At 34.6% G+C, this 25,738-nt stretch overlaps 1 protein-coding gene across 1 annotated transcript; it reads left to right on the forward strand.

The window, feature by feature from the left end:
* The first annotated feature begins 1,496 nt into the window (after nt 1-1,496).
* On the forward strand, nt 1,497-24,268 carry fmnl1b (formin-like 1b). The gene is made up of 27 exons (XM_079863260.1): nt 1,497-1,552; nt 1,621-2,083; nt 9,925-10,008; nt 10,452-10,532; nt 10,699-10,772; nt 10,944-11,027; nt 11,655-11,777; nt 12,095-12,182; nt 12,253-12,329; nt 12,416-12,509; nt 13,788-13,862; nt 14,329-14,439; nt 14,581-14,730; nt 15,173-15,274; nt 15,350-15,569; nt 16,337-16,468; nt 16,620-16,744; nt 17,586-17,788; nt 18,088-18,322; nt 18,571-18,639; nt 18,724-18,804; nt 19,171-19,300; nt 19,969-20,132; nt 20,239-20,340; nt 21,016-21,117; nt 21,203-21,317; nt 23,063-24,268. The coding sequence occupies exons 2-27, from the start codon at nt 1,937-1,939 to the stop codon at nt 23,161-23,163; spliced, it is 3,069 nt and encodes a 1,022-aa protein (XP_079719386.1). The 5' UTR covers nt 1,497-1,552; nt 1,621-1,936; the 3' UTR covers nt 23,164-24,268.
* Nucleotides 24,269-25,738: the final 1,470 nt, after the last annotated feature.

Genomic DNA, 25,738 nt, shown 5'->3' on the forward strand with positions numbered 1-25,738 from the left:
TAGTCTGGTGTGTGAAATGATTCGCACAAACATGAAAGCATTGATGTTGATCGTGGGGAATATTTCCTTCGAAAACAAAACTCAGCCACTGCGTCTTCAGTGGTTTGGATTTAGGAACATTAAAATGACTGCTGTGTTCCTTATTGCACCCAAGAACAGAACACCACAATCGCAGACGCCATTCTGCTCATAGACAGTGCTCCAGCGTATCAACAATGACTGCGCGGACTATGATGACAGACAGCTCGCTCACGAGCAAGGGCGGGTCTGTGTTGAAACGCTGCTGTCAATCAACAATCGTGGGAGGGGCATCAATTTTGTGACGTCACAAAATCGAACGGCTTGATTTGAGCCAGGGGAAAACATATAAGGTCCACTGAGTGGATTTTTATCATTTTATGATGGTTGTGTACAGGCACTGCCAACACACATTTCAGTACAATCAACTTGTAAAAATGCATGTACCATTATATGACCCCTTTAAAGGATTGTTCGAGTCTGCTTGAGAACCAGTAGGTGGTGCAATTGCTCAATACTGTTTTCATTCTTATGCCTTTACTAAATTGCAGTGACTACTGAGTAATCTTGAAAACCTTTTAATCTTAAATTTTAATGAAGTAAAAACTATTTGTAGGCCTATGAGCATTTTGGCAGTTCATACAATGCTTACTTTGTCCTTAAACAATAAGGTGAGAAATAAAACGTATACTAGAAAGCACTGTAGTCATGTAGCAAACACTTTTATTCAATGCACCCAACAGCAAAACAAAGGGAAAACCACTGTGGAGGAGCCTGGGATTAGTTGCTTTGTTAAGGGGAATGTTAGTAACCCACCAAAAATATATTTAAATGAACATATTTACTAAGAATTCTACTATGGGTTACCATTTGCATTGCAAATGAGCACTACATGGACACAATAATAATGATTATCTGACTATCTCCGAACTCTCTAGTAAGTCAATCAAAGACCATTTTAATACAAATATGCAAGAATATATATTGCCTCAATAAACTCCTAATTACTGCTTATTAATAGTTAGTCAGGTAGTTGTTATGTTTAGGTATTGGGTAGGATTAAGGATGTAGAATAAGGTCATGCAGAATAAGGCATTAATATGTGCTTTATAAGTACTAATAAACAACCAATATCCTAGTAATAATCAAGTTAATAAGCAACTTAGTAGTGAGAATTTGACTCTAAACTAAAGTGTTACCACATTTATATAAAGAAGAGCAGAAGAGTAATCAGTCTGTGTGTCAGGTGTGGTTTGGTTGTCTTTAGTATCCTAGCAGCAAACACCAACAGGAAACACGAGACTCCGGTTGTAGATGGACATCTGAGTAAGTATCAGGTGTTCATATGACACACACACACACACACACACACACACTCAGATGTGAGTCTACAGATCCAGCACTAGGACCCAGAATCATCCCTGTTCCTGCCTCCTCTCCTCGATCACTCACTCCTCTCCTCCCTACCTGAACTACTCACTCCAGGATGATGGAGAAGAGATGTCACAGAGACCAGAACCACACGCAGAACCAGGTCAGAGACAAGACACATCCACACAGAACATAGTCTTGCCTACTAAGTGTCACTTTCTTTCTGTATAGAGTATTGTTGTAGGATTCACATTCTGCAAATGGACAACACCACCAGAAGACTGCAAAATTCCTGAACAAGTCATCAACTATGTAAAAACCACAACCTTTTACATGGTACTCTACACAGAACCAAATTCTACAGGATTAAAGCTACTGCTGGATTTTATCCCACCATTGGATCTAAACGGATTCTACACAGGGACTGAACAAGAAGACACTTTTAAGGGTTTAGAATCAGTCAGCTGGTGTAAAGTTGTAGTCGTAGAAGTTCACTGAGCGAGACTCAGATTCTCTGGACTGTATATGTGTACCTCTACATTCAGCCATGGGAAACGCAGCTGGAAGTCTGGAGATGACCCCCGCGCGGGACATCAAACGGCCCGTCAGCACTTACGGGCAGAAACAGCCACCGGCCCCGAAACTGCCCCCACCACCTGAGGATGAATTAGAGGAGAGGTTCAGCATTGTGTTGGTACGTACAGAACAAAACATCTAAAACACAACTAAAAACACACTAACAGTGAGTTTCAGCTCTAATATATCTTTTTTTGTTAAATGATTTGCTGATTGAATATAGAAAAACGGCATGTCGAAGGGCATCAGTATGTGTGGTTGAGGGCTGAGATGTGCCACTGCATTTACTATAAATGTGTTTGATATGCATTGTGAAACTAATGTGCATCTCTCTGCATGGTTATGATCAAATGAATTGAAACTGACTAGCCTGTCCAAATGACATACCACGCTGTTGACTGTGTTGGAATGTTATGCGGATATGCACTGAGGTGATTGCATTCATGTGCATGTTTGTGAAATCTGTAATATCTCTCAGAGTATGAGTGTTATGCAGAAGTGAGACTATGATTGTGCAGAGGGGAAACTTCAATGTGTCATTAGGTAGCCTACATTTCATGTGCTTTATCTACATGCATTTATGATGTAGGATTTATCTACTTATTTATGATGAGTTTACAATATGTAAATGTAATGCTGTTTTAAATACTTTGAATTTTTTTTTTTTTACTTTGATCTGCTCCTTACTCACCCTTACGTCATTCCAATCTTGAGGCTTTCTTTTCACACATTGAGAGTAAATGGTCATCAGGGTCTGTCAAAATCCCCCCCCCCCCCAAAAAAAAAAATGCACTATTAAAGTATTATAAAAGTAGTCAATCAGCACTACATTTCAAGTCTACAATAGATTTGTGAACATGAACAGACTGAAATTTAAGTCACTATTTACGTAAAATCTTCTTTGACAGTTTTTTCTTCAATATATAAAAAAATCAGAATATTTTAAGTATTAAATATCTTCTTTTTTTGTCCAACGGAAGAGCAAAACAAGGTCATAGGGGTTTTAATAGACATTTTTTGTTTAAAAGTGACTTAATTATATAAATTCACACACCTTACTACAATAAATAATATATTGTTTGAGCACAGAATGATGCTAATATGATGAGGTTCTTGGTTAAGACTTATCGTTTTAAGACCTGGAATGATCAACTATAAACTAGTCAATGAATTGGACATAGCCGTTTCTAATCTAAACAGACCAAATGTAAATACCTGTGTTTAAAAGGGATATTTAGACTACCTTTACCTATATACTATATACTGTAAACTGGTTTGGCTCTGGTGTGTGTTAGTAAAGTCAGCTGTAATTTATTCCATGTTAATTAATCTATTCTGCCAATATCCTTGATGCCTCTCCTAAATCAGATAAACACTCCACACTCTCCCATCATGCAGCAGTGAAAGGCTATCTAATCTACGAACAAGTATTAAAGTGCACATGCAGGCTCTCCATCAAACTCAAACAATTTAATTTTATCCAGTCGCCATCTATAATGCCTACTGAGAAAGAGAGAGTTTGTGACATGCTGTTTGTATAATGGAAATACCATGCAAATAATGCAAGTAGAACCGGCAGTGTGTTCATGATAAAACACACTGAATAAAAATGGGAATCACTCAAAAACACACACAGTCAGGTAACAAATCTAAATGTTACAACACAAAGCATCAGTACAATAACCTGAAAGCCTGTTTAATAAAAGTAATAAGTATTAAATTATGAAACAAAGTCTTATATAAAAGTGGCCTTATACACAACATCGCATCACAGAAGTCTTGCATAAACGTGGCCATGTACACATGCAAACTCATGCAAATGTACAGAGAATTCTGCATTATTTTCTCTGTGAGGCATTTAAAACACAAGCTGATGCTTTCTACATCGCCCTGCTGTGGAGAGGAGCGCTAGACTGGGTAAAGCCAGCCCGATCTACCGGCGATTTGATTTCGCCCTGCAGCTCAGGCTGGAAACCTGTACATTCTTCTATCCTGCGTTCGTTACAAATCTGCGGGGACCAATCACAAACTGGCTTATCCACCTGGCGCGCTATTGGCGGGTTTAATCCAATCCAATTCTTTTTAACCTCTCGGCTCAATGCATTTAGTTTAGCAAACAAATCACTCGAATGGGTGTAAGTACCACTCACTTCCATTTTTTTTTTTTGCACAACCTGCAAAAATCGCTCAATGCCAATGCTGCAAACCACTGATCAATGCTCCAAACCAACACGTTTGTTGACACGTTTCCTGTCTGGATCGTTGGTCTGATTGGTTGAAGGACTATCCAATTGCGTTACTACACATAAGCTAAATAAATTCATCAACTAACCATTCAGAAATGTTATCTTCATGTTGTCACTTCTTCTTGAGTCTCTCCATCTTTTTGACTCCGGTTTAAACATAAAAGGCTAAAAGTTTTAGAAATTGTCAGTGTATCTGTGTGAGATAATCGAAGCTGCTAACACACTCTTGAAGCTCCGCCCCCTGTGCTGGGAGCAGCAGCTCATTTGCATTTAAAGAGACACACACACAAAACGGTGCGTTTTTGCTCACCCTCAAAAAGTGACTTCAACATGCTATATAAAAATATCTGTGGGGTATTTTGAGCTAAAACGTCACATACACACTCTGGGGACATCAGAGATTTATTGTACATCTTGTGAAAGGGGCATTATACCTCCCCTTTAAAAGATTGAGCTTGGTCTGGTGATAGCCAGACTAGAGGAGCGCAAGACATCTGCAAAAACTACAGGCCTGTAATTATACAAATGGCCTATTCAGTTATTGATATTTTGCATGTGGCTACTTACTGAAAGGACAAACCATCCATCTTCAGCAGTAGTCCACCCTTCAGCTGATCTAGAAAATATATGACAATGAATCAAAGTCAGTACTAAATGTATTTCAATAAACTTATTACTGCAGAAACTGATGGTGTATTGAATAAAATATATTACTGATGGTACACTATGTAACATTTGGCCCTCTGGCGGTTAAAAAACATTTTAGGAAAGAACATTGGTTGTGCTTCGGCTGAATATGACGAATGAATATGACCCTTCACAATAGATAATGTTTTACAATAAACTTCGATAGAGAGCTATATGGCAATTTATCTGTTCAATTTTTTAACTAACTCACCTGTTGAGTATTAAAAACGCCATCTCTGTGTTGCTTTTACAACATATCAAATCCCTCAGTTCTGACTATCTCCGAAAAGCCAAACCAATGTTGATTCTTGTTTTATTATGAGCTCTGTCACGCTCTCTTTTTGCCAGCAGGCTCTCCACAATTCGGCGTTTGTTTAAAACGATTGATTCTCCAGAGGTTCGAGATTAAGCGTCTCCATGTCTATCTTTCTTGTAACAACTAACCTCTGGGACTCAAACACCAGACACGCGTCAAAGTTGTCGAGGAGTAACATATTCCAGAGCTTATACCATAGTGAATCAGGGCAAGACAAAACATGTTTTCGGAAGAAGGATTGGTGATGTATTGGCTAATTTTAAACAAAAAAGTTACACAGTGTACCTTTAAAATAATAACAGTATAAAAAACATCAAGCTGAGCTCTTGAGAGATGTGAAATTATGAACTATTACAAAATCCTTGAGGTGATATTATAAAAAAGTACCAGATTTGGCTTACAAATATACAAAATACTCAAATGCAAATATTACTTGTATTAAATATTCAGTATCATCTTCTAGTGTAATTCTGCCAAAGGTGAAATATGACAGCTCTGAATGATGACATTATGCTCTGCATGTGTATTGCAGTATACGCTGCTTCACTGCATTGATCTTTGATGCAACAATTATATGTGTACATACATTTGTGTACTTTATAAAGGATTCAAAATATCCTAGGATTAATCTAGAATCCTATAGAATATAGAATCTTGAATATTCAAATAGAACCCATCCTATAGGATTCAAAATAAATGGTGTCACAACATGTGATGAAGTAAGAAAATGTTAGCTGACCTTGTCCTGAAAACCATTTTACTGTTTTTATTTTTAGAGGAGGACTAAAAAAGATAGAACATGTAAAAAAAAGACAAAGAAAGGGCAGACGTTTCACTCAGAAGGGAGAGGAATATAAGCAAATAGATGATGGTGGAAAAGCTGGATGTGTTTTGTCTTTTATTGTACATTTCTCCAGCCTCCTTTCCTCATTTTATGGGCAGAAAAGGTGAACTATAATTATAAAGAGAGAGACTAAAAGGAAACTGTGCGGTCTGAATTAAAGCATGCAAAGAAATCACTGTGACCCAACGCGACAATTATAAGATTGACAATTATAATCAATGATGCTGTCTGCACTGCAGGCTTTCCATAGAGGTAGATTGTTTGACTGAGACTGTGTGTGTGTGTGTGTGTGTGTGTGTGTGTGTGTGTGTGTGTGTGTGTGTGTGTGTGTGTGTGTGTGTGTGTGTGTGTGTGCGTGTGTGTGTGTTTGCCCTAAAGCATTATTTCTGCAGATTGCTGGTGTTCCTCCCCTTGACCTGTTTTATAAATTAGGACACAGTGCCATACTAATGTGCCATGCATTGCTAAGAACTGTAATTCAATATGCAAAAAAATTCAATGAAATGACAAAACAAAAGTAAAAGTAAAACATGATGTTGTGGATGTAACTATTACGTCATACCATTCAAAAGATTAGGACGGGTAAGAAGTAGTCTCCAAGGCTGCCTTTATTTGATCAAAAATACAATAATATACAGTAATAACCGTATAATATTGTGAAATATTTTTAAAATTTAAGAGAACTTTTTTCTATTTGAATATATTTTAAAATGTAATTTATTCCTGTGATCAAAGCTGAATGTTCAGCATCATTACTCCAGTCTTCAGTGTCACATGATCCTTCAGAAATCATTCTAATATGATGATTTGCTGCGTGAGAAATATTTCTTATTATTATCAACGAGGAAAACAGTTGTGCTGCCTAATATTTTTGTGGAAACTGTAACACATATTTTTCAGGATTCTTTGCTGAATAGAAAGTAAAAAAGAAAATCAAAAAGAAAAGAAATCCAATGTCTTTACCGTCACTTTTCATCAATTTAATGTGGGCTTGCTAAATAAAAATATTAATTTCTTAACTTTTGAACTGTAGTGTTCATCCAATGATCTTACATCTTGTAATTCATGTTGTTTCATTTTCCTTCTGATTACTTTTATGCAAGAGATGACATCCAATATTCACAGGTACAAAAGTTTTCCTTTCACTTTTCAGTAAACTTGATTTCCTAGGTCTGACGTGGATAGACAGATGTTTAGACTGTTTAGCATTTTTGATGTGACATTTACCATACAGTTCTTTAGTCTTCTGTCAGTCTTGGGTTCATAAGCGGGTCACAAAAAAGGCACAATTTTAGTTCATTGAGATCTTTTACAATGTTCCCAAAACAAATGATAACATTCCTGAGCTATCAGCTGAAAGATACAGCCAAGGAACTGGGCACAAAACAAATACTGTGAATTCCAGTCATCTTTACTTCAAACCAGTCTGTTCCTAGCAATATCAAGTACTTTAAAGAAATGCAATCTCACCTGCAGTATGCAGAAGGGAAAACTCCACAAACTGGCGGAAGGTGTTATGGAAATACATTTACAAAGGGTTTTGATATTCTAATGGAGAAGACATTTCCCAAAATTCCCCCAAGTGAATAGCAACCAAACCCTCCAGGGGACGTCCCAATGAGAAGAAAGATTGACAGAGAAAGTAAATAATGATTTAATTAATGGTGTTTGCTAAAGCAAGCATTATTTGTGTTCATAATTAGAGATTTGAACAAACAATTTCTACGTATATAAGGCATGTAACTCGTCCCAGAACTTCCCATGAATGAATGTCATCTATTACCTCTCCAGAAAATAATACTTTTATTCAGCAAGGATGCATAAACTCTTTTAAACGTATTCATCAAAGAATGAAAAAAAGAAAAGAGTATCGCATTTCCCACAAAAATATTAGGCACACAACTGTTTTAAACACTGATGATAATCTGAAAATGATTCTTGAGCTGGAAATCATCATATTAGAATGATTTCTGAAGGATCATGTGACACTGAAGACTGGAGTAATGATGCTGAAAATTCAGCTTTGTATCACAGGAATTACATTTTAATATATATATTAAAAAACTATTGAAACAGTTATTCTAAATTTTGATAAAATAAATGAAGCCTTGGTGAGCAGAAGAGACTTCTTTCAAAAACATTAAAAAATCTTACAGGCCTCCAACTTTTAAAACCATATGGAAAGACCATAAACCACCTAGCAACCGGTTAGAGAACTCCTTAGCAACTGCATAGTAACGCCCTGGCAATGCCCTAGCATAGCTGTGGTGGGTTTTTCATGGGAAAACACTACTTAGGGCTAGTTCACATAGAATGCGTTTTTGCTTTTAAAAAAGTGAGACGCAATGCAGTGGAACGAAAAAAAAGGCGCAAGGTCTAGAAATGAATTTTTACTATGCCGTGTCATGCGTGAGACGCGCTGCAAAAGACGTGAGATCAACAGTAAAATATGTATGTCTGGCGGGTGTTAACACTGAAAAACAATGGAAAAGTAGCGTATTGGAATGGGAAAAGGCGTTCTGTGTGAATGGCCCCTTTTTACCTGTTTTCAGTTTCAGGTTCACACCGATGGCGACGAGTCACACTCGGCAGGGCCGTATCCGTGCACGTGCGCAGACCAATGGCTTTCACTCTGCGACCTTTAAGACGATTTTCATAATGTTTTAGGGGATTTACACGCAATCTGCATGCACAGTGTGAGTGTGTGTGTGTGTTCGGTATTATGCTCAGATGAGTCATTGAGGTAATTCTGCAGGGACATAACAGTGTGTGTATGTGTGTGTGTGTGTGTGTGTGTAAACACTCATGCTGTTCATAAATAATTTAAGAGATCGTCATAGAAACACAGAAACAGGACATTCACACAGCACTAATCTACCGGTTCAAAAAGGGCATTCTTCGAGTCAGCATACCTTATTATACATGTGATTTGTCCGCTGCTGGTAAACCGTCTCACAAGACGCAACCGCTTACTCATCACTTTATTAGTGACCATGTGTAAACGACTGTTATGTGCTATTGGAGCCACATTAACTCAACATTTACACACTGCAGTTATCTGGGAACATATTATAGCTAGATCTGGTCTTTGACTGCACACTGCAAAATACAACTTAAATCTGAAGAAAATGTGACAATATGGTGTTGTGGGTGGTTGGCAGGGTGTTGCTATGCGGATACCAAGGTGATTCGGGTGGTAACTAGGTAGTTTCGTCCTCAGATTCCTCCTTCCATGCAATTCAAATGAAATTAATACTTTCATTCAGCATTTCATTCAGCAAGGATGCATTAAATTGATCAAAAAGGACAGTAAAGGCATTTATAATATTACAAAAGATTTCTATTTCAAATAAATGCTGTTCTTTTCAACTTTCCATTCATCAAAGTATCCCCCAAAAAAGTATCACGGTTTCCACAAAAAAAAACAAAAAAAAATTAGGCAGCACAACTGTTTTAAACTTTTATAAGAATAATAAATATTTCTTGAGCAGCAAATATTAGAATGATTTGAAGAATATATTACAATAGAAAACAGTTAAATTGCAATAATATTTAACAATATTACTGTTTTACTGTATTTAGGATAAAATAAATAAAGCGTTGGTGAGCAGAAGAGGCTTCTTTCAAAATCATAAAAAAATAACAGACCCAAACATTTTAAATGGCAGTGTATAATAAAACATCAAGACCTTTTTTATCCTCTGAAAAACAGTATGCAATGAAAAATGGTTTTCAATAAAGTTCTTTGCTTTACCAAAGGTGCAGCAATAAACAATAACAAAACATTTTTAAGAGTTAACCTCAGTGGAACAGATCTAACGGTTCTTACCCTAAAGTTTATGCTGTCTCTTGCTCTGTGATTGTAGAATTCCATGAATCTTCCCCCTGATAAAGTGAAGCTGCTCTGTGAGTACGACAATGAGAAGAAATGGGAGTTAGTCTGTGACCAGGTGAGTTCAGAGCAAAAACACACATATTCATTTACCATAAAGCTGATTTTACTACCCTAAACCACACAGCACACCTTTAAAGGGGGTATATAAATCAAAAACACAATTATCCTTGCACTTTTAAAGTAAAAACATCCTCTCCAGTTCACCCAGAGCATTTATAGAAACTAAATTCTAAAATTGGTTCAGAAGATATAATGGTTTTGATGTCACAAACATGACCCTTTTAAGATATGACCAAATAAATAAACATAACTATTCCGTAAGAGGTTAGCGATCATATTAAAGTAACAGCCCACTTAATTCAAAGGATCATGAGGGTGAAAACGGTAATGAAAGATTAATTTAAACTTTTTATTTATGCAAGAAACATGACTCAAATTAAATGTGGACTTATATGAGATTTAGGGGAGTTTACTATTCCTTCTTGTTTCTGTCTTCAGGAGCGATTTCAGGTGAAGAATCCTCCATCAGTGTACATTCAGAAACTCAAGAGTGTATTAGAGCAGGGAGGAGGCAGAAAGGTACTGGTGTGTGTGTGTGTGTGTGTGTGTGTGTGTGTGTGTGTGTGTGTGTGTTTGAATCTGAGAGTGTGATGTAGAAATCATCCAATTATAATCAAACTGAAATATGTAAGTGATTTTATGTGTGTGATTTTAATTTATAAAATTACATGCGTGTGATTTGTAGTTTAAAAGGCGAGTCCAAGAATCCACACAAGTTCTGAGAGAGTTGGAGATCTCGTTGCGCACCAATCACATCGGGTAAGAGCCATCACATGACTGCCGAAAAACGCATGTTATGTTTCTGGCCTGATACTTTTTACTACTTAAAGTTTATTAAATGCAGGTTTCCTTTTCCCTGAGATATCTGGAGCTCTGGGAATGTCTGTGTCAACACTGGATTGTCTTTTGTTTTTTATTTGTGATGTTCAGGTGGGCTGAGGAGTTTCTAAATGAAGAAAACAAGGGTTTAGAAGTGCTAGTGGACTACCTCTCTTTCGCTCAACGTGCAGTCACGTATGTACAGTACACACACACACACACACACACACAGTCACACAAAGACACAAAAGAGGAACCTAAATTCTTAATGTGACGAGGCGTCTGGGAAAAGATTGTGCTCTGACCATCCAGTGTCTCAAACCAAACTCTGATGCCAGCTAACACTGGTATTATATTCACTAGACTAGTCTGAGTTACCAAACAACAACTAAACAAAAACACTAAAGCAATCAAAAGACTGTATGCACCAAGTACACTACCGTTCAAATGTTTGTCATCTATAAAATGGCATTCTCTGCTCACCAAGGCTGCATTCATCAGATCAAAAATTAACAATGTTGATAACAGTTGTGCTTCTTTATATTTTTATGGAAACCATGTTTTTTTTTTTTCAGGATTCTTCTTCAGCATTTATTAATTGGAGTCACTTTTGATCAATTTAATGCATCCTTGCTGAATAAAGTATTAATTTTTTTTTTTTAAATATTACTGACCCCAGACTTTTGATCGCAAGCCAACTTTTCAGTTCATTAGATCAACTGTATTAAGAAAAAGTTAATGCAACAGTTATTGTTTGAATGGATACCACAAACTAATATACAAAATGAACATGCATTAATGAGACAGACTGTGTTTTTACAGATATGACATGGACAGCTCTGATAATGGAAGCTTTGAGGAGAAGTCTACGGAAGATCTGACCATGAGCGCGACAAACTCCCCCACCCACAATTCCCCGCGCTCAGGACGGTCCTTCGCTGCAAGGTCAGTCATGCATGCTGATCAAACATCTCCATAAAGAAGCCCAATCACACAAAACATCATGCACACGTGCTAAACACTATCACTGTAACTTCATGAATGTTCATAGCATGCATTCAGACACAAACACACACCCGTCCAATCGCTTCTATCAGGGTCAGCTGCATTCCTGATACAGAGTGTGTTTGTGTTTACCCGTGCGTCACATATCTCAAAAGGTTTTACTTTTTATGATTTTGAGATTACACAATAATAAAGTTCTGCTTTGAATAAATGTGTTTCTGTATAAACTGGTTGTACATGATCTATCTTCTCCTCAGGAAAGCTCTGAGATACTCGCGTCTGCTCAGTCAGAAGAACCACCTGCATCTCTGCATCATGTGCCTGCGCACCATCATGAACTACCAGGTACTTCTCACTCTCGTCTCGCCTCGTCTCATCTCTTCTCTTGACTAATGCGTCTGTGTGTGTGTGTTAGTTAGGGTTTAATCAGGTGATGGCTCATCCCAGCTGTGTCAATGAAATCACTCTTAGTCTCAACAACAAGAGTGCCAGGTGAGAGGACGGTGTGTTTTGGTTATGAATGTTTTTGTTTCTACACTTCTGTCCTTACATATGTATTTGTGTGTGTGTGTGTTTAGGACTAAAGCACTGGTTCTGGAGCTTCTTGCTGCTGTGTGTCTGGTTCGAAGAGGCCATGAAATGATTATTGCAGCCTTTAATAATTTCAAAGAGGTAAGAAAAGAAAACTTTTCTTTCTCTGTTCATCTGTCTCACTCTTCTTATCATCACCTCTATCGTGTCTCCTTGGTCTTATTGTGCACAGTTCAACACTCTAAAAATAAATAATAATAATTCAAACAAAATATACCACATCATAATATAATCAAAAAGAAAAATAAATATTTATAAAAGGTTTTAATAAAATATAATCAAACATAATATACCAAAATAAAATATAATTACATATAATAATAAAAAGAAAAAAAATTAAAATACAGAAATAAATATTATGTTATTAAATATTTATTATAAAAATACTAAAAAGTGTGTTTGTAATAAAATATAAATGACACATACCAAAACATAATATAGTCAAATAATAATAAAAAGAAAATGATCAAAATAATAAAAAAAATTAAAAAGTTTGAATTAATAATATATAATAAAATATAATATAATATACAAAAACATAATATAATCAAATATAAATAATTAAAAAAAAGGAAAAAAAGACATTCATTAAGTGTCCAAATAATTTTTAGGCCCACTGTACATATATAATATGTGAATAATTTGATATATTCTAATACAATATGTGATTAATAATATTCACTTTTCAACAATCATTATTCGTTGTTATTTCAGGGATCAAAAACCTGACCCAAACTCTTAAGTTATTCACACAGACACTTGATGAGAGATTTAGATACAAGTGTGTGATCTGCTATTGAACTGGAGTAAGCTGAACCTTACGCTATGATATCAGCCTGTCTGAGAGCAAGAGACGTGACAATAGAGACGCTCGTGTGTATAGGAGATATGACCCTCACACACTCACACGGACGGCGTTTTTGTCTCAAAGATATTTGTGTGGGTGATGATTCATATGCCTATCTCTGACATCAGAAAGTATTATGCAAACTAGAGCTAAAACCAGAACAACTATTGGTTATACTTGCTTGGGGGTTTCCCACCCATATTTCTTCTTTACGTCCATGAAAGCACATAATTATTTGCATAAAAATGTTACATAGTTACATGGATGGAATATTAAACCAAAAATACACTGTCAGGTGATAATCTATCCTTATGAAAAGTGTGTAACCAAGATATTATACCATACACACATTTTCTAAAAATGTCTCTTCTTTTGAATCCTTTTACTTTTATTTAGTGGCATTATTACTTTATGCTCAAGTACTTGCTAGCAGACAACTGAATCGAAAGCAACATACAGTAAACTCACGTACAGTTAACAATCCCCTCTGAGACAAATGTGTGTGTGTGTAGGTGTCTGGAGAGAAAAACAGATTCGAAAAACTAATGGAATATTTCAGAAATGAAGACAGCAACATGGATTTCATGGTGAGGACACAGAATTCTTAATTGGATGACATTTTTCTCTATTAATTTTCCTATTTAATAAGATTCTTACACTAACTAAGGTATTTAGTTCAACATCTCTGTATATACCATATTAATATAATGTATGTGGTCCATTTGATCATTGACTAAATTTATGAACTTAATGAACTTTGTAAATTTATAAATTTACGATCTAAATTTATAGATCGTTGACTAAATTTTCACAGTGCATTAACTAATGTTAACGGATACAACTTTTGAACTTACAAAAGTGTTGGTAAATGTTTAGATGAACATTAAAAGTAATAAATGCTAAATATTGTTCACTGTTAGAGTACATACGGTACATAACATACATAATGCATTGGGTTTCTAGACATAGATAAAGGTTTTTTATGTTCTGACCTTTTAATGTAGGATCATCAGTGTGTGGAAACTAATCAATATATATAATTTTTACCTTTAGGTGGCTTGTATGCAGTTTATCAACATTGTAGTGCACTCAGTGGAGGACATGAACTTCAGAGTGTATTTACAGTATGAGTTTACACAACTGGGAATAGACAGCTATCTAGAGGTGAGCAACTAAAAGCTTAGGATGACTGTGATTTTTTACAGTCTTTTATTCAACACGGATGCATTAAATTGATCAAAAGTGACACTAAAGACATTTATAGTGCTACATATAATGTTTGTGTGTGTGTGTGTGTGTGTGTAGAGGTTAAACGTCACAGAGAGTGAGAGGCTGCAGAAGCAGGTTCAAGCGTACCTGGATAATGTGTTTGATGTTGGAGCGATGCTAGAAGACGCCGAGGCCAAAAATACAATAATGGAACATCTAGAGGAGCAACAAGAACAAAACGCACAGGTACACACACACAATTACTTGAACCTCTACTGATATAAATCTGTTTGATAGTCAAATGCACATATATATGCTTTTTGAATCAATAATAACAAAACAAAAAACAGTAGACTAAAACAATAAAAAGGGATAATCCACAGTTTAATGCACAGCTAGCCATGGATTATCCTGCTTATACCATGGTCATTTGCCAGCATTGACAACTTAAAGCTATTATTGATGTTTGCAGCGCAACATTTGACTGGAATGGTAAAATTGGCGGTTATTTTTTACATTTATGGCTCGTTAGATCTAGCATTCTGCCCGCTTTGAATCAAACACAGAGATAAAGTAGATAAATTCATTATCGATCGAGAGAGAGAGAGTACAAAGCTAAGAACAACGTATAAATATATGGTTATTTATCATAAATTGTAAGAATACAACATCTTGTTGTGTGTGTTAGCTGAATACTAGACTGCAGCAGTGTGAGAGTGAAGCTGTGGAGAAGACGTCTGAACTCGAGAAACAACTCATAGAGAGTATGAAAGAGGTGGAGCTTCTGAAGGTAACACACTAATATACACACACTCACTTTTCCTCATGTTTCCAGCCTGTGTAGCTTTGGGGTGTGTGTTTTCAGGGCAGTCTAAAGGAGGCGCACGCTCAGGTCTCTCAGCTGCAGCAGAAGGAGAAAGAGAGAGAGACACAGAGTGAGAAGGAGCAGGAGAGAGAGAGAGAGAGACAGCACTCTCAGCTGGAGAAGAAACTTCAGGTTCTAGTGGATCGAGGTCTGATCCGCATGGAGAGATCCCAATCCGGCTGTCTGGATTTACACATTATACCTGTCGCTAACACAACAGGTGAAGATATACACATAACCAGTGCTGTAATTATATTATCACTTATTCTAATTACATTCTATTATATTCAATTCTAATTATAGTTTATCTTATTTATTAATGTATTATAACTTTATTATAATAATAGATTAAACCCTGAAAATTATACAACATTTATATATATATATATATATATATATATATATTAGGGCTGTCAAACGATTAATCGCGATTAATCGCATCCAAAATAAAAGTTTGTTTTTACATAATACATGTGTGTGTACGGTGTATAATTATTTTCTATATATAAATACACACACATGCATGTATATATTTAAGAAATATTTGCATGTATATACTGTGTATATATATTTATATTATATATAATTTATATTATATATAAATATTTTATATATAAATAACACATTTTCTTAAATATATATATGCATGTGTGTGTATTTATATATAGAAAATAATTATACTCCGTACACAGACATAAATTATGTAAACACAAACTTTTATTTTGGATGCGATTAATCGCGATTAATCGTTTGACAGCCCTAATATATATATATATATATATATTTTTTTTTTTATTTTTTTTTTTTTTTTTGGTGATTCTAAAATAGGAAAAATCTAGCCTAATCAGTGAACTAAATTCATACATAATATAATATAACATAATATAATATAATGTTGGATGCAAATAATAAATGATAAATGCAAAGATAAGCACTGTAACATATTTCTGTAAATAATAAATAAAACATTTCTCTTTTAATCCCAAGATAAGAGTACAACAGAAATGAAGGCCTCTCCTGTGATGCAATCTCCGCCCCCTCCTCCTGTCCCCGCCCCTCCTCCGCCTCCTCCCCCGCCCCCTTCACCGTCACCTGGAAGGGCAGGATCCGTAAAGACAGGTGAGAGAAATGATGACAGTCATGTACAGTACAAAAATGATGAGATTTTAAATGATTTTCAATGAAAAGTGGAGCTGTGCAAAAAACACTGAAAGTGTTTGTCTTCCCCTGTCTGTGTGTGTGTGTGTGTGTGTGTGTGTGTGTATGTAAGGTGTAAAAGGTAAGAAGCCAATCAAGACAAAGTATCGTATGCCATTGCTTAACTGGCAGGCTCTACAGGAGGAACAGGTGGCTGGCACGGTCTTCACAGAGCTGGACGACGAAAGTGTGCTTGGGGTCAGTTCAGTGTGTGTTTCTAACTCGGCTCACAGAAATGCATAAAAATAGAGTTGTAAGAAACTTTGCTGCTTGCTGCTTTTTTCTTCATAAAGTACAGTATATATATTTTTATTATTTATAAAATATTTTAATATAAAATATATTTTTTTACATTTGAGTAATACTTTTAAAAATTAATTTATAATATATATATATGTTTTTTTTTTTTTTATCATTTTTATTGTAATAAAAAATTTTTTTGGGGGGTAGTCCTTCCCGATTTGTATGCGTGTTTCTAACTTGGCTCATAGAAATGCATGAAAAAGGGCCACATTGAAAATAGAATTGTAAGAAATACGTTAACTTATCTTGAAATAAGTTTTAATTAGTGAGATATATATATACAGTATATAATTGTTTTAATCTTTATCAATTCAAATTTAATATAAAATAAGTGTGTGTGTGTTTCTAACTGGGCTTATAGAAATGCATGAAAGAGGGCCACCTGCAAATAGAGATGCTATTACATTTGCTGCTTTTTCCCTCATGTTTTTTTTATTATTATTTAAAATATATTTTATTATGAAATATATTTAAAAATGGAATGATTTAGTTTTTAATGTTTTTTTTCTTGAAATATATTTTTAATTATTATAATTCAATATAAAATATTTTTTTAAATGAAACATAATTCTTACATTTTATTTCAATTAAAAATGCTGAATGTTTTAGGAGTACTCATAAGCCGTTTTATCTCAACATTTATCGACTCATAAGCCGAATTATCTAAACATTTATCATCAGAATTGATTTGAAGTGAAGGATTAAAGATGTCTTTGTCCTCTTCTTGTCTCTGAAGGAGTTGAATATGGACGTCTTTGAGGAGTTGTTTAAAACTAAAGCTCAGTCTGCTCCTGTGAACGTCGGCACTCTGAAGGTGAAAGTGGCTCATAAAGCATCTAGTAAAATCTCACTACTGGAGCCCAACAGGGCCAAAAACCTCGCCATCACACTGCGCAAAGGAGGCATGAGCACTGCTCAGATCTGCACTGCGATCCAAACGTACGGTCAACACCCACAATCACTTACACACACTGTCAAAAATTATATCATCAATAAGTTATGACAACATACATTTTTACATTGCTTTAACTCATCAAAATAAGTTAAGATTCAACTCATTTTTTAAGTCAGTTTAATGTAATTTAAACTGAAATGACTTAAACATCCAAGTTGATTGTACTTAAAAAAATTAAAGGCAGCATTTTTTTTTTTTTTTTTTTTTACAGTGTAATGATACGTTTCTTTTCTTTCACGTCACACAAACCAAACTAACCCTGCTCCTGTCTCTGTGTGTGCAGGTATAATCTTGATTTGCTGAACTCAGATTTCCTGGAGCTGCTGGAGCGTTTCATCCCGTCTGATTATGAGCTGAAGTTGATCGATAAGTTCGAGAGTGAAGGACGCCCCCTGCTGGAGCTCTCAGAGGAGGACAGATTCATGGTGGCCTTCAGCAAAATCCCACGGCTGTCACAGAGAATCAGCACGCTAACGTTCATGGGAAACTTCAGCGATAGCATCCTGCTATTAAAACCTGTGAGTATATATGCAATATACACTGAAAAATAATTTTTTCACAGTTGTAAGGAAAGATTAGTGGAGTACTTTTTACAAGAAAATAAGATTTCAGTCTTTCTACTGGAAAATGTCATTTAATTCAATGTTACATGCCAATTCTTTGTAATTAGTTGTCAATTGTTAATACACCAGTTTTTTTCAGTGTGCTTTAAGTCAACATAAAATCTAAATCTATTTGCTTTCTGTACGTTTACCTTATTTTGTAGCAATTAAATGCCATCATCGCTGCTTCCATGTCTATCAAATCCTCCAGCAAAATGAAGAAGATTCTAGAGGTAAAGAGAATCAATTGTCATGTGAGATTATTTCAAATATAATATTTGTAGTGAAAAGAAAACTGATCTTTCTCTGTTTTCTAGATCATTCTTGCGTTTGGGAATTACATGAACAGTGAGAAGAGAGGATCAGCATATGGATTTCGACTCCAAAGTCTGGATTTGGTGAGAAAACGTCGATAGCTGGTCATTTTGAGATTATTGGCATATAAAGCAGATTCAAAGTTTTAGTGTCACTTCCAACAGTCTTTCCAATAGATAATTCACATATTGTGCTTTCATATAGTTTTAGTTCATTTAGATCATTTTATGTCAGGGTAAAATAAATACGTCATTTACTATTAATTGTATTTTTATTCATTTGAAATAAATAGCACATTTTATTTACAAGTACACAATGAAAATAAAGGATTTGACTGAAACTAGGCTATTTACATTACATCCTTGCATTCAAGGTACATATTTGATCAGTTCATGCCAAGTGGGAACGTTTATTAATTTCTCACACATTTCTCACATTTTCACTTTCAGCTTCTGGACATGAAATCCACAGATAGAAAACAGACACTCCTGCATTTCATCGTCAGCATCATACGAGAAAAATACCCTCAGCTGCACAACTTTCACACTGAACTACACTTTCTGGACAAAGCTGCGCTGGGTGAGTGTTCACACACACACACACACACACACATCAACTCTCCAGTCCAGCTTTAGGTGATGTATGATGATGTAGACCACTGCAGCGACTGTCCTCAAATGACTTTATCCACTTCTTCAAGGGGATGCTGGGGGATTTAGTTGCTTAAACAAAATCTGAATGTCCAAAATGTCAAGCTTTTAGACTTTTTAGACAAAATGACTACAATAAATGAAGGAATACACCAAGTCAATTTTTTAAAAATATTTTCGAAAGAAGCCTCTTATGCTCACTGAGGATGCATTATTTAATTTTTTAATCAAAAATACAGTTAAACAGTAATAGTGGGAAATATAGTTACAATTAAAAATAAAAATGTTATATTTTATATATATATATATGAAGAGTTCAGATGCAAAAACCTCTAAGTGCCATCTGAAATTTTCTTCTAGAATGATCATTTTTATCAAGCTCATATATTTAAGTTCAGTAATTTCACTTAAATGGCAATTAATAGGTAATTTTCATTGCTATTTAAGTGAAATTACTTAACTTAAATATATGAGCTTGATAAAAATGATCATTCTTGAAGAAAATTTCAGATGGCACTTAGAGGCTTTTGCATCTGAACTCTTCATATATATTTATATATATAGGCTGACCTGTATGTTAATGCATCTTTCTGTCAGTCTCTCTGGACAGCATCCTTGCAGATGTGCGATCTCTGGAGAAGGGAATGGAGGTGATCCGTAAGGAGTTCCACCAACAGAAAGACAGCACTGTCCTCACAAACTTCATGTCCAATAATGGCAGTCTGCTGGACACTATTGTTAAAGACAGCAAAACTGCACAGGTGGAGATGAATTCAATCCTGTGCTACATAGAAATCTTATTGGATTTGAAATCAGAAGACACAGTAATGAATAATTGCTTGATCAGCTCTGTTTGTCTCTCTACAGGAGATGTATCACTCAGTGGTGGAGTATTTCGGAGAGAATCCCAAATCCACACCCCCTTCTGTGTTCTTCCCTGTTTTCGCCAGGTTCATTAAAGCATATAAGGTGATGAAATTATTATAGAGTGCTATTATCACATCAGCATATATCATAGTTATGAGAGATTAAAACCACGAAGATACACTGAAAAAAGTTTGGTGTAGCATTGAACTATTTTCACTCAGTAAATTGCTTGTAAATTTCACTAATAATTACAAAGAAATGCCAAGTACACAATGAATTAATCATAAAATTTTAAAGTAGCAAGACTGAAATAGTATTATATTGTTTTACAATAATTATTTTACTTACAATTTTTGAAAAATATAACAGATCCTAATGATGACAGTAGATGAAGAGAAGTGGTCCAAGCACCGAGCCCTGAGGCACCCCAGTAGCTAGATATTGCAACTTAGACACCTCGCTCTTACATAAAATAGGGGTTATTTTAACCCCTAAAATAGGGGTTACAGTATTTGATACAGACTCCCTTTTCAAGTGCTGTTTGCATTTGAAGTGTCAAATTACCTTAAACTTCATTAGTACTTTATGGACCATTCATTCATTCATTAATCGCAGTTCCTCGCCATTTTTCTTAAATAAGTATTAATAAATAAAAATGGATAAAGACTCATCATAAACTCCTCTTCTGTAGACCAAGTGGTTGTAGCACAGTATTAGCCAGTGTTGTTATTGTCCTCCAGCATGTTGATTTACTGATGAATCTTTATTTCTCTATAGCTGGCCGAACAGGAGAACGAACAGCGGAAGAAATCCTCTGAGAATGATGATAGCGTATGTTTATCCATCTCTGACCCTTCCATCACATCAGTGAGTAATAAGGTAATGCGTGATAGAGAGAGACAGAAATACTTGAGAACAGGAGGTGAGGTATAAAGACATCTTACCGGTCTGTTGATGTCCACAGATGCCAGCGCTTCCACGATTGCCACAGGTGGATCTGATCGCAGAGCTGAAGCGCCGGCAGATGACACCGCTCGTGCGAGAGGGCAAAGACGGAGCCATCGAGGACATCATCACAGGTCAGTCTGGGGTCAGGGTTCAAAAGTCAACTTGCTGTGGGTGGATAAAACCACTGCCCTAACTTTGAATATTACAATAAGAATGAGTGATTTTACCATGGTTAGGGGTTTTATTATAAATGGCGCAAATAAAACATGTCACATACTGTACCTTTACACCAGGTTCGTGTGCTCGAAGTAGGAGGTCCCAGAAAAGTTCAGGGAAAAAATTAATTATTTTAAACAATTTACTCAATTTGAAATTCTGCTGTTTCATTCTCCTTTCTAAAGAATGGTCGTTTGCTACAAACAATGATTATATTGACAGCCATAATTTTATGCAGTCCTATAATGATGCATAGAAAAAAATATATATATTTGTTATTATAAATGTGCTTAACACACACACACCAATATATATATATATATATATATATATATATATATATATATATCATCATGCACATTTATAATTAAAATTGGTATAGTATAAATGGTTATTTATAGAAAAGTATATTGTATTTACATGTATATTGTATATTTTACAATATACATTTATACAAAATTATTGAAAAATGTGTACATTTGTATAAAGACCCATTTGTACTATAAGAATTTCAAATATTATTAATGTAAATATAATTATGTATATATTTAGTTTATAATATAGTATTATAAACTATAAAATATTGAAATATATTTATATAATATAGATTGGTAAAGACTAAGATATATTATAAAAATGTAAATATATTTACTGTAAATACTGTATATTTAAACATTTAAATAATATACATGTATAAATACTCCTATATACAGTACTATAAAAATATAATATTAAATATATTTATAATCTATAAATATAATTTAAAATATTTATTTTAGTAAATACATTTCTATAAAAATGTATATGTTTATAGTTTATATACATTTGAAAAGACCCATGTATACTATAAAAATGTAAATATATTTATAAACTATATTTTGAAAGACATTTATAGAATTCAATGAAATATATAATTCATAATATTTACATGATTCAAGATATATTTTTAAATACATATTTTAATATATACATTTGTATAAACACCCATCTATACTATAAAAATTGTAAATATTATAGATGTAAATATATATTTATAAACCATAAATATATTGAAATTTATTTATAGTTCACAAGCCTAACTGTACACTGATATAGAATTAAATTTGGCCAGAACGATCAGTTCAAGCAGATATATTCACAAGAATTGAACAGTGTTTGTTCTTCGTTCCTCGTAGTGTCTTGGGATTCTTTGCCTTGTCTAATTCTCTCTTCACTCGTCATTTTGTCAGTTATTTCTGTCACTCTATTTTTCTGCTTCAGAGTATATTGTGTATTTAGTTCAATTTGTCTTATTTCTGGCTTCCTCTAACATCTGCGTGTTCTGCGTGTTCCCAGCTCTGCAGGCGGTGCCGTTTACGGCCCGTTCAGGGAAGCGTTCCTCTTGTCTGCTCCGCGATGGGACTTCTTCATAACCGTCTCTTGCTTTCTCTCTTCTGTCTCTGAAGGTATCGCTCTTCATCTAGACACTGCTATCCATGTCAGCTTTGCTCTTCTGTATCACTGAACCTCCTGCAACTGCCTCCCTCAGCTCCGCCTTGTAGATCTGATGTTTCCCTTTCTTTTAAAAAATCTTCTGAGATCTTCATCAGGGGAGGATTCTGACTGCAGGTATTTGCATTTGTGTGTGTGTGTGTGTGTGTGTGTGTGTGTGTGTGTGCAGATTTGAGGAACCAGCCGTACATCAGAGCAGACGGAGTTAGGCGAAGCGCCAAATGGAAACCGGCTCAGCAGCTTCTCGTGTCGTCAGACATCTCTCTGTGAAACACACGCAGCTCGAAGGATTCCCAGAGGAACGGACACAACTAATGAAGCCAAACACAGTTTACAAGAAATATTTCAACAGCTACATCAAGCTCTAAATTAAGTTCAACTATTTATTTTAAATTCAGCATACACTTTTAGGGAGAACACAAGGAACCTGTCAAGAGCATGTGCTTTTATATTTCATATTTAGCCTAAAATTAAAAGAAAAAAAATAAGAAATGTATTATTTGAATAATATAATTGAAAGAATTTGACTTATAACTGAATTCCTTATAGTTTTACTTTGATTTTGGGGTGAAATATGGGAAATTCTTGAAAGGTTTTGTAAGATTAACCCTTGAACAAATGGATTTTCAGCTACATTTTACATTTAGATCGATATTAACATGATGTATGCTTACTGTACACTTACACCAACTACTGAAAACTAGCTTCGTCTAGTATGTGTATATATATTTTTTTCATAAGAATCAGTCTTTTTCTTTCTACATGCACTATGTATTGCATAATAAAATATTTTATACTGGAAAACTGGCATTTTACACATAAAAAGTACAGCATTTCTGGATAACAATTAACACAAAAGTCTATAGTAGAAGATATTCACTTTAATAGTCACAAAAACAGCACGAGAACATTCAAAACCAACAGTCTCTTGTACATACAGAACCAGACGAGGTTTTTTCAACATTAAAACAACTTTTGCATTATAACATTTCCATATAGATATATTTCTATTGGTCAACATTGCATTCACACTTTGTTATTGTTTTATCACAAGTAGTCGTCGATAGATTTATATACATTCTATATGTTGCATTAATGAAAAATGGGGGTTACTTTTTTTTAGACATGTTAAATCACCAAAGCGGTTTGGAATGGTTTGTTACAGATCAGACAACAGTGAAAAGGATCTGATTGACCCGTCTACTCACATAGAACTATTTTTATTCTTTAAAAAAAAAAAAAAGTGTCTCTTGATTAATTCGGAAATCCATCTATCTTACACTTGTAAACAGAACTTACAGAGAGAGGATTCTGCATGCAGACTTTGAGAAGATATCTATCTACATGCAGTTCAGAACTCTCAAAATCTTTTGGTAGAAAAAAAAAAGTTTACAAAAAATACCCTAAATTAACATATCCATGATCATACAGTTTATATACAGTTACACAGTTCTTCTGTTGTTTTGCACATTTATCAGTGTGTTAACACAGCATCAGAGTTTGGGTCTATTCTACTTCAGTGAAGTCATTTTAAGACACGAAAAAGAAAGTAATGAGGTATGTATTAGGCATCTGATGGACACGACCACCAAGCCAAACTATAGCATCTTTTAAATATATATATATATATGTGTGTGTGTATATACATATATACACACACACATACTGTACTAAGCAGAAAATGGAGAAACAATGGCAGTGAGGCAGTTGTTTTTACAAACCCTTGGCATTCATCAAATATGAATGTAATTTCGATTTATTGGAATATTGATCTAAACAGTCTATAGCAATTTAATATTCACCGTCAACTGGTTACTCATCATACGACAACGTTGCGAATACGTCCCAGTGACACACAAAGTGCTTCACGCATACATTTAAATATGCTGTCAAATAACAAAATATAATGCTTATTTTTTGCTCTCACACTTCAAATCCACTGGGGGAAACACACAGAAAACTGATTTGATTCATAAAGTATTAAGATTGCAGGTTTCATTCTTCATCATTCGCTTTTCAAGAACTCATACAATATGAATTTTGGATAAGGCATGTACCTCACTTTATCTTAGTAATCTTTACACATTCTCCCTTTTTAGTATAAAAATACAAAAGTTAATCTTATATAAAATATCTAGCTTATTCTTGATAAATATTCACCAATTATCTTGTCAATAGCTTGAAGATGTTAACTACTGTATTTAACTGTAAGGTAACATTTATTTTCTAGCTGAATAGAGAATTTTCTTTATAGAAAGTCAAGTCTACTAAGATTAATTCGATAGTTCTGATTTGCACTTAAGCTAATATCTAAAACTGATCCAACTACACATCGGTTAAAGGGCGAATCTCGTGAAACCTGTCATGAACAATAATTTCGTAGTCATATTTCACCCCAAAATAATGAGAAAATATTATTTTCCTTAATCTTTTGACAATATAAGAGGTTTTTATGTCATTAAAACATGCTTATATGTTTTATATATATAGCAGAATGTGCATCTAATATAAAAATAAACATTTAAAATTATGGGAATTACCAAAAAACTATAAAAATAAAATGCATTACAGTAATGAGGATGCATTTTGGGGTGAAATTATGCTAAAATGGCATAAAATAAATGCAAAACATTTCAATAGTCCTAAAAAGGTGGTGTTAATAGCCCTGAAAGAAGGTTAATTCTTAAGTTTTGGGATCAAATATGATACGGGCATGTTTTCATGAGATTCACCCTAAATTGTTTCACAATTACTGTATATTACCATAAGTTTGTTTACATTAGTGGATTGTAACTGCTTCATGTTTAGTATACCATATAGTTTACGTTGTTTATTCAGTGTACAT

Source organism: Squalius cephalus (assembly GCF_949319135.1).
Source record: "Squalius cephalus genome assembly, chromosome: 25".
NCBI lineage: Eukaryota > Metazoa > Chordata > Actinopteri > Cypriniformes > Leuciscidae > Squalius > Squalius cephalus.

Excerpts from the sequence above, each read along its gene's own strand:
- fmnl1b (XM_079863260.1), top strand. The coding sequence starts at position 1,937 with ATGGGAAACGCAGCTGGAAGTCTGGAGATGACCCCCGCGCGGGACATC. Across the intron at positions 15,275-15,349 it reads AAGAGGTGGAGCTTCTGAAG|GGCAGTCTAAAGGAGGCGCA; the intron begins GTAACACACTAA and ends GTGTGTTTTCAG. Across the intron at positions 20,133-20,238 it reads AAGACAGCAAAACTGCACAG|GAGATGTATCACTCAGTGGT; the intron begins GTGGAGATGAAT and ends GTCTCTCTACAG.